The sequence below is a fragment of the Triticum dicoccoides genome, chromosome 1B, assembly GCF_002162155.2.
Source record: "Triticum dicoccoides isolate Atlit2015 ecotype Zavitan chromosome 1B, WEW_v2.0, whole genome shotgun sequence".
Taxonomy (NCBI): domain Eukaryota; kingdom Viridiplantae; phylum Streptophyta; class Magnoliopsida; order Poales; family Poaceae; genus Triticum; species Triticum dicoccoides.
Window position 1 is genome coordinate 165,978,753 of NC_041381.1, and position 9,510 is coordinate 165,988,262.

At 50.3% G+C, this 9,510-nt stretch overlaps 1 protein-coding gene across 7 annotated transcripts; it reads left to right on the forward strand.

The window, feature by feature from the left end:
- The first annotated feature begins 6 nt into the window (after positions 1-6).
- Positions 7-4,267, forward strand: LOC119325958. 7 transcript variants are annotated; one of them, XR_005157770.1, is made up of 5 exons: positions 7-2,499; positions 2,588-2,753; positions 2,853-3,659; positions 3,767-3,885; positions 3,984-4,267. XR_005157770.1 is itself a non-coding variant. In XM_037599685.1 (5 exons), exons 2-5 carry the CDS (start codon positions 2,477-2,479, stop codon positions 4,064-4,066), a joined length of 411 nt encoding a protein of 136 aa, XP_037455582.1. In that variant the 5' UTR covers positions 7-572; positions 1,785-2,476; the 3' UTR covers positions 4,067-4,267. The 7 variants fall into 7 exon arrangements, 3 of the variants coding, with proteins under 3 accessions (XP_037455582.1, XP_037455585.1, XP_037455577.1); XR_005157775.1 differs by having other exon boundaries at positions 3,579-3,659; XM_037599685.1 differs by lacking the exon at positions 3,767-3,885 and having other exon boundaries at positions 7-572; positions 1,785-2,499; positions 3,521-3,659.
- The last annotated feature ends 5,243 nt before the right edge of the window (positions 4,268-9,510 follow it).

Consider the following 9,510-nt stretch of genomic DNA (forward strand, 5'->3'; position numbering starts at 1 on the left):
TTCCTGCCGTCCGGAGCTCTTTTTCTCTCTCTTCTTCGAGCTAGAGATCTCAGCGCGATTCCGGCCCCCGCGACGAGCTTGGACTGCCCCGGCGGCAGAGTCAGACAGCGCCGCGGTTGCCGTTGGGGTGTTGTTGGCGCGTCGCGGCATTGGATGGGACCGGACCGGGCAGGAGAGGTTGGTGGGCGCTGGTTCAGCGGGTGGGGCATCCGGACCGTGATCTGCGCCGCTGCGCCAGCCCAGCGTAGCGAGGCGATGAGAGCTGGCGCCGTGGCCCCGAAGGCAGCGGAGGCATGAGCGGCAGGGTGTCACTGGGGCTCAGGACGTCCGGGAGCTATGGGTCCCTGCAGCAGCCCAACGGCCAGTCCCCTCCCCGTCACCGCTGGTGGCGGTCCGGAAGCCCGCGAAAATGTCCCTTAGTGGCGGCCCCGACGCCGGCGGCCGCGGGGGCGAGCGCCTCCTCTTTTCCCGGATCTACATGTTTGCGGGCCGTCGCTGGCGGATGCTCCTGCTCCTCCTCGTCACCGTTGCTCTCGTCGTCTGCTTCCTCTTCTCATCATTTGTCAGTAAAGGTGGTGGTTGTGTTGCTTTAGCCTCATGTTTCATTCCTATATAAACCTTGTGACTGCTATCGTGACTTGATGAAATGCTTACCAGTTACTGCTATCTTGTTTTTTGATCATTTGATCAGTGAGTTCATCAGAATGATACGGTGCTACTTGCAAATCGTATTATTGTATGGTTCATGTAGCTGTTTACCATCACTACGAGTACAAAACACCAGGGTTCCTGTTACCTGTGCATACTTCACTTTTCTTATTCGAAAGTTATAGGATGTTCATCAGTATATTATCATTAAGTATTAGTATGGGCGGCCTTCAAGTACACAGGAAGATTTAAGCTCATAGTTGACTTCCAAATTTTAGAAGGTTTAGTGAAGTGGAAATCCAGGAAGACCTTGAGTAATGGATAAGAAATAGTATATGGATGGATGCTTGGATATTCCTGTGCTGGTTGGCAACCATGTTTTCCTTTGGATTGGTTATTGTGTAAGCATTTGAATGTTTGACCACTTTGCATCACCTTTGACTCTAGCTGACTGTTGTGATGCAAATGGATTAGCATGGTATTATTTAGTAATTTGAATCAGGCAAACAGTGTTGATATTTCTGTTATAGTTAAGCTAGACAAGTTTGCATTAGAGATTGTTAGATGATCTTTGGTTTGCTAGACAATCACTTCAGTTTCCAAGCCACTTCAGTCAGTTCTTTGGAACTGAGCTGTAGACTTTGTTCTGGATTTTTATTGTGTAATACAGTTAATATGATATTGGTATTCCTCGAGTTGATGCTTTACAAATTGAAAATTGCTAATGTTGATAGTGGTGTCAAAATATGTGCCTCTCTGGTACCTTGTAGGCAGGCCTTTGACAGCTGCTCCTTTACATTTTTATTCTTTCCAATATGCATATTGTGTGAAACATTGTAGTGCTGACCCAACATGTACCTAACATTTCTGATGTGTATTTCCTTTGATTCCCTAGACTTAACATGTAAGCTATAATAACTTTGAATCGGTCTGTGGGAAATTGGGCATATTGGGTTGGTAAATATAGAACTGTAGAGATGTAGAACTAAAACGTGGTACTTAGCTATTTAAGTTGTTGGTACTTGGTACTTGGTAGTACCTACACAGTGAAGTCTAGTTGATTCAGGAAAACTTGACTTGAGATTTTCTTTCTTATGATTTACTGATGAAACCTTGATTGTTGAATCTTGATGTAGGTATCCCACCGCCGATCCATATCCAGATCAGCTGCGTCGCTGGTTCCGCACACAAGTCAACATGCCCTGTTTATATGAATTGTTTTGCATCTTGTGAATAGTTGTCACACTAATTAAAATCTCCGCGCAACGAGCAACTAATCAGAGGCCGTGAAGCAACGTTTATAATATTTGTATCCTACCATGCAAAGAAGTAATACTTGACTGCTCGCTAGCAAGATTTCAATCATAATCTGTGCATACTTGTTTATGATATTTGTGTGCCCATGTAAAACATATGCAGTTTGTCCTAGGCTAGATCCCAACCCGCATTAGAGCTGCACACTATGATTTCCTCTTGCCAGTGAGATCTGTTCGTACTTGTCAGTAGTCGATGGGACGCTCAAGCTTCACTGCTGCTTCTGCTGTATATTTTTTGTAACCCATGTTTCTACTTGCAATCAGCATACAATTTTGCATCAAATGGTTAAATGTTTCCACACTCTATAGGATTAGTGCGTCTTGTTGCTTGTTGCTAGCTGTAGGATCAGAATTTTGGTTGTTGTTTTGGTGATGTAGGCCAAGGGAAATGACTACCGTTCCAGGGTCTCCAGTCTGGGAGCTCATGAAGAAGCACAACTACTTCTGGATCAAGCAGTTCGGTGACAGCAACACCAAGGTGCAGTTTAGCAAGGAGCCCAACAACCTCTACAATGTCCACTCCTACAAGTTCTCGGTCCGTAGCTCTTTGCACTGTTTTAACCCTTCTGTTTGCAAGTGTCTCTTCAAGGAGCTAACTTGTTGTGGGGCTGATGTGGTTTCAGGCTTGGCGAACAGCAAGACCGTGGCGGTCCAGCCATTAGCGGGAGAGGACAAGGTTGTTTCCTGTCCATGACCAAGACCAAGAAGCAGAACACCCCTGCCAAGCTCCAGCACAAGACTCTAATGCGCAAGGAGTTCTGCAAGATGGCCAAGTCTGTCAAGAACCAGGTATTAACTCCAGAGTTTTGTACTTGAATTGTCCTTATGCTTGGCTTCTAAGCTACAATTGTAAGTCACGACTTGTCTCTGCTTCCTCCTTGAGTTCAGAGTTGTGGCATGGCATGCTTGATTTTTTGGTGGACTTGTGTCCCTGATGATGCACCGTTGTTGCACTGCCAACCATCAGATGCAGTAGCTGCTCCAGCTTGCTACCCCGCTGCCGCCGCTTGTTGTTTTTCTACTGCTCCTACTAGTTAGTCATTGCTGCTGCTCCTAAGCACTGCTAATAGATGTTGCTACTTGCCGCTGTTGATTCCTCCTACAGCATGGCATCTGCCATTGTAACTTCATGCTGATGTAACATGTGAATCTGTTGGTCCTGCTTATTGTCTTTAAAGAAGGCAATGTACCTACCTTATTTTGTGCTCTGTTATTATCTTTGATCAGTATCAGTTGTGTCTCTTAGAGAGACACTCCTACCTTTTCTGACTTGAGTTGTTAACTATTGTTCCATACTTCTGTTAGCTACAACAAAAAATCTTTGAATTTGGTACTGCATGATTTTTTACTACTGCTTACACACAGAGTATTTGCTACTACTAAAACAGCGATTTTGTATGCACTGCTATCTGATGAGTGCTTTCTTTGTAATATTTCACCTTGGCATGCATATGTTTGTTCGGTTTGAACTTTGCATGACATGATATAATTATTTCCAGTGTTTTTCTCAACTTATTTTCATTGACACTTGATATATAGTTAGCTTGTACTTGAAGCTATGGGTTAATGTGGTGATTTTGTTCTACTTGGATGCATTGTACCCCCATAATCGAGCACATGGATGCAATGGCAAGAAGATCATGGTTGTGTGCATCATCAAGCACACCACGGAGATAATCGACCTCCTCACCGATGGTAACTCAATCTAGATCATCACTTTATACTCTCCTACCTTTGTGATGTTAGTATGCTTCTGCTGACTATACAATGTGACTTATAATTTCTAGCTGTGCATGTTGTAGACTGTTGACTGTAGAGTGGTACACTTCCCGGAGCATTGTAATGCCTTACCAAGTAGCAATTGCATGAAGATAGTCCACAACACAAAAACTATGTGTAATGGATCCATCACTTACAATCTGTACGTGAATACCATGTGTAATGACTGTTATTTTTTGCATCGTCTGAACATTTTTTTGCTGCTGTATTGTTTCTCACTCATGATTGATCTACTGCCAGGTGAAGGTTTTCAAATGTTGAAGGAGGAGGATAATAGGAACTTCTGTGATGTCTTGTCATCTATTTTCTTTTCTTTGTTGTAGAATAGTTTTGTTTGGCACTTACTAGTTCCTTGAACATAAAGATATGTACTGCTAGAATGAATGCATGTAAATATATTTTGGGCTCCTATAATATTCCATGTTGCTTTGAAAATGTATCATAACTAGGCTAGGCCCAAGATAACTTGTAGTGTGATGTGTTGTAATGTCAATGGCATAATAGAAGAAGTTGGATTGGATCAATTATTTTAGCCCAGCCCAAGATATATTGAACAACTATTTCTGAGGGGAAAACTTGAGAGGCCTAGCAAAGAAATGGCCCAGAAAAAACAAGACCAAAAAACAATTTGTCAAAACGGATAGGCAAATAAATTTAGAAGGCTGAATTACTGGGCCAGGCCCATGTAGCTAGCGAAAATTAACAAAAAATATATTAAAAAGGCTGAATTAATGGGCTCGGCCTATCTAAAGCACTGAAATGGACCGGGCTGATTCTAAGTAACGACCTTTTGAATTGGTCGCAATTTTGCCACGTCAGATTGCCACGTCGGATCCGACGTGGCCTGGGCAGACAGCAAGTGACCAAAACAAAAGGTCATGGGTTCAACGACCTTCTGTTTTGGTCGTAAACGTCTACGACCTCCTCACAGAGAAGGTCGTTAATTTCAGTTTACGACTGCGAGCTTTTGACCTTCTGTTTTTTGTCACAAAAAGGTCGCAAATGAAAAACAATGACCTTTCAGTGACCAATAGTCAAGGTCACAAGTTGACATATTTCTTGTGGTGGTGTCACGCAACATAACGATCATAGGGTGGCGAGCATCAACCCCCTTTACTGTGATCCGATCCCCGTCACTCTCAACTACATTAATGGTATGTACTGGGTCGGCATGAACATGTCTTGGATGGTGCTCGTCGACGGTCGCGGCAACTGGATGCTCGTGAAGGTCTACACCCGGTGATTGATCCCCCTTCCTTCGATTAACACTTCACTACTTTGGCACCGCGGCCCAGAATACTCGGAATCTTACAGTAGCCAACATGATACCAAGTTTGATTTGCTCAAGGTTGTAATCTGCCAAGTGCCCACAAGATATGTGAATTATAAAGACTTCAGGCTAATTGCGTTCTTCAATCGCGTTCTCGCCTATCTGACAGGTCACTGCGATAAGTGGATAAATCTGCACGTCCATCGCAGGATCATACATCCTCCATGGTTCTCTGATGCCATTGAACACAAGGGCTTCATTTACGCTGTCGACTCCTATGGCTGGACGTATTGCTGGCCTACTCTAGTCATCGCTACAAATGGCTGTTACAGCAGTATGTTACTTTCCTATGATATCATGATGGCTTGCTTATATTACTGTCAACATTTACTGAAAAAATATAGATGCTCAGAACATGTTGTTCTTAATATTAACTACATTAAGAGCCCTTTTTTTATTTGACTCCAACTTGATATGATGTTGTAGGCCACCTAGTGTCCCTACCCTTCCTAATCCCAGAACCTTTCAAAGAAAAGCGGCATGGCAGTTGCAGGTGGTTCCTGGCTTGATTAGACAACGGCGAACGATTGATGATCGTTCGCACATACACACAGTCACTGCAAGGTGTCGGTGTACTAGAGTAGGGGTACCCTAGTATCCCGAACTCGTGCACGGGCAGTTGCAGCGCCCCGCGGCAAGGCTTGCCGGGCGACCGCCAGGGTCCTTCGCTAGTTCCTTTGGAGCCATTCAAGAACAAAGTATTCAAGATGAAGAGACAAGGCCCCGGCAAGAGGAGCTTGCCGGGAAGAGACAAGGCCCCGGCAAGAGGAGCTTGCCGGGAAGAGACAAGGCCCCGGCAAGAGGAGCTTGCCGGGAAGGCCAACCTCGGCACCTCAAGAAACTTGCCGCGACACACCTCGCGTCCCGGCAAGGTCCGGCCAGCGACAAGCTTCCGGGCGCGACAAGACGACGACCCCGACAAGGTACTTGCCGGGGGCCAGCTGCCACTCTGTACCCGCGCTCCAGCGCATCCACCCGCGCGTCGCCCTGAGGCTTTCTTAGGGGCGCGTGGCGGGAGCCTGTGCAGCCAGGGGTACGCGGTGGCAAGCGGAGATGAAGAGGAGGCCATCGTGGCAAACGGTGGCGCTCCTAACGGTCACTTTTTGCACTGTTTAGGCGTCTCAGACGGGCATTCAATGCCCTTGTCCCCTGCAGTCAGAATTAGGTAGGATACACTGTGCCCACAGTAGCGGTAGCTGTACCTACCGCATTCTTTTTCAATTTTACTCCTCTAGTCTACGTTGCCACCTGTCGGTGACCCCTTGAGCGTATAAAAGGAGGCCCATGCGCAACGTAGAAGGGGTTCGGCTCATTCGAAACACCAAGGACACTCTCACGCTCGGTCTGGTAGCGTTCATCGCTCCTGAGCAAGAACTCAATACAATCAAGCAAGCAGGAGTAGGGTTTTACGCACCCGTGCGGCCCGAACCTGGGTAAACCGCTCGTGTGCTTCGCCTCGATCCGCTCTTCGTGCGACCTCCGCTCTCATCGAATCGAAAGAGACTCGGCCCGCCGGTCCCATAGGTGTTCGTGGATCAGCCCCCCGACATCTCTGGCGCACCAGGTAGGGGGAGTCGAGATCGTGTGAACCCGATCCGGCGTGCACACGAGCTAAATCTTCATCGTCTTTATCGACATGCCACCGAAGAAGAAGGCTTCGGAGGCAGCTGATCCATCTGCGTCGCTTCCACCGCCTCTGGAGCAAACGGGTGGTGGAGTGGACGCCGGAGGAAGAACGGGCGTTGACGAGGGAGCTCACAGTGCGGCCAAGTCCAAAGACAAGGCGGCACAGACCTCGGCATCCGTGCGCGCACCGCGCCCGTCTCAGGAGGCGCGGGACCAGCAGCGTCATGGCGTTCGCAGCGCCATACGTCCGTTGGGCCAAGATCAAGCTAGTGGTTCTCGTGGCGTCCAAGACCAGCATGCACGTCAACATGCTGGCCCGAGCGAAGTACGGTCGCCTGGTCGGGACACTGCTCCTTCTAACGTGGTTAGGAGTCCGAGCATGTCCCGCTCCTCGCACCGTTCACCTCTGCCGCCCACCACTCCAGCAGAAGCCTTGGCGCGAGCTCAACTGCTCCTAGATTACCCTCCGACGGCGGACAAGACCGACGAGTGGAGGGCCACTATCCAGAGCCTCATCGGCTTCGCCAACGGCGACACTGCGCGGCAACCAAGCACCTCGCTGCCGCGGCAGGACTGCCGGACGCGAGCCGGTGGCAACAAGACCGAGGGAGGTGCGACTTCCATGCACTCTCCACCACGAAGGCCAAGATCGCCAACTCGCCGGATCCACCCCGACATCGGCTCCACCGCGTCGTCGGACCCACGAGCTCGTCGCGACCAGCGCCAAGTTCTGCACGAACGGCAACAAGAGGACGCTCGTACTCGCATCGAGCGCCGAAGAGAAGCGCAACGTCAATCTGACCAGCGCGCTGGGCCCTCTGTCGACATGCACGCGCCGGGGGAGCCAGGCGACTTGCCGTACGCGGTAGGTTGCCCTGCGTTCACCCATGGGCTGCGGCAGGTCCAGTGGCCCAGCAAGAAAAACTTCAAACCAGACGTACCAGAGAAGTACGACGGCAAGTCGCATCCGTCGGAGTTCCTCAGCATCTACACCATCGCGGTGCAGGCTGCCGGGGGACGGGACGGCAAGATCCTTGCCAACTACTTCCCGCTGGTGCTCAAGCCCAACCTCAGGTCCTGGCTCATGCACTTGCCGGACAACTCCATCTCCTCTTGGGCAGATCTATGCCATCAATTTGTCGGTGCCTTTACAGGCGGCCACAAGCCACATGGCCAAGAGAGCGATCTTCATCTGCTCGCCCAGAAGGAAGGAGAGCCACTGCGCAAGTACATTCAGAGATTCAGCCGTGTACAGCATAACATCCCAGACGTCCACCCTGCCGCGATCATCAGCGCGTTCCATCAGAACGTGCGAAACCGTAGGATGAGGGAGGAGATGGCGATGTGTAAGATCAGGGACGTCAGGGAACTTTACGCCCTGGCCGACAAGTGTGCACGCGCTGAAGAGGGGAGGAGGCTCCCCGGAGAGAATACAGGAGCAGGAGGATCCGACAGTGAGGATGCCGCCCCGGCAAGGAAAGGCCGAGGCGGAATAACAGAAGGAAGAAGGGCAAGGAAGTGCTAGCTGTCGAGCAGACCGGCAACGGAGGTGGCGCCAAGGAAGCAAAAGCTGGTGGCTCCGGCAAGGAGGCCCAGCCTGTGGCAGCCGCCGACAAGCAGGACAGCTCCGACAAGCAGTATTGCAAGATCCACCGTACCAAGGGTCACGATCTCCAGAGCTGCAAGAAGGTCGAGCAGCTTGTTGAGCTGCAAAAAGCTGAGTACGAACGACGCGACAAGGAGAAGGCCCAGGAAGGTGCTGGAGGAGCCGACAAGAAACGCCCCGGCCGGGGAGGACGCCGCGGCAAGGCCAAGCAGCGGCAAGGAGACAGACCTCCCCGCGGCCGCGACAAGGATGAAGACGACGACGACGAAGACATGGATGATGACGAGGCCGACGAGCAGGAGTTTCAGAAAGCCACAGAGGTCCTGTGCGTTGACGGTGGCGCCTCTCTGCATACTTCGCACCGCCAACTCAAACAGTGGATGCGGGAAGTAAATGCAGCAGAGCCATCCGTAGAGTCATGCAAGCCCCTGAAATGGTCCAGCACGCCTATCATCTTTGATATTGAGGACCACCCTGATCGCGTAACTGCGGTCGGGTGCTTGCCGATGTTGGTTTCTCCAACTATCCGCAACTTCAAGGTCACGAAGATGCTAGTTGACGGCGGGGCCGGCTTGAACCTGATATCCTCCGCGGTCCTCCAGAAACTCCAGATCCCTGACAGCGAGCTCGAAGAGACCGGCACGTTCCAAGGAATCAGCCCGGGAAGGAGCAAGCCGAAGGGAAAGATCATGCTGCCAGTCACATTTGGCAGCGAGCTGAACTTTAGAACTGAGAGGGTCACTTTTGACGTTGCCGACTTTACATTACCTTACAATGGGATCCTTGGCCGTCCAGCGCTCGCCAAGTTCATGGCAGCCTCTCACTATGCATACAACATGCTCAAGATGCCAGGCCCGATAAGTGTCATTTCTGTCCCTGGCGACAAGAAAGATGCCCTTATCTGCGCCGACAAGATTTACCGGGAGGCAGCAGCCGCAGCCGATCGCAAGTCACTTGCCGTTGAAGCTCCCGGGGGGAAGAAGAAGACCAAGTCCGGCAAGAGCTCTGATGCCCACTCCGGCAAGCGCACCTCTTCGGAGTGCTGCGCTACCATCGAGGACGCACCATCGAGCTCCACCGGCAAGTTTAAGAAGGCGATGGCAGCTCCACCAGAGACCAAGAAGGTGTCCGCCAAGGAGGACGGCACTGGTGGTACCTTCACCATCAGTGCCACTCTCGACCCCAAATAGGAAAGCGCGCTCGTT

Excerpts from the sequence above, each read along its gene's own strand:
- LOC119325958 (XM_037599680.1), top strand. The coding sequence starts at position 2,477 with ATGTCCACTCCTACAAGTTCTCG. Across the intron at positions 2,500-2,587 it reads TCCACTCCTACAAGTTCTCG|GCTTGGCGAACAGCAAGACC; the intron begins GTCCGTAGCTCT and ends ATGTGGTTTCAG. Across the intron at positions 2,754-3,520 it reads CCAAGTCTGTCAAGAACCAG|CTATGGGTTAATGTGGTGAT; the intron begins GTATTAACTCCA and ends TTGTACTTGAAG.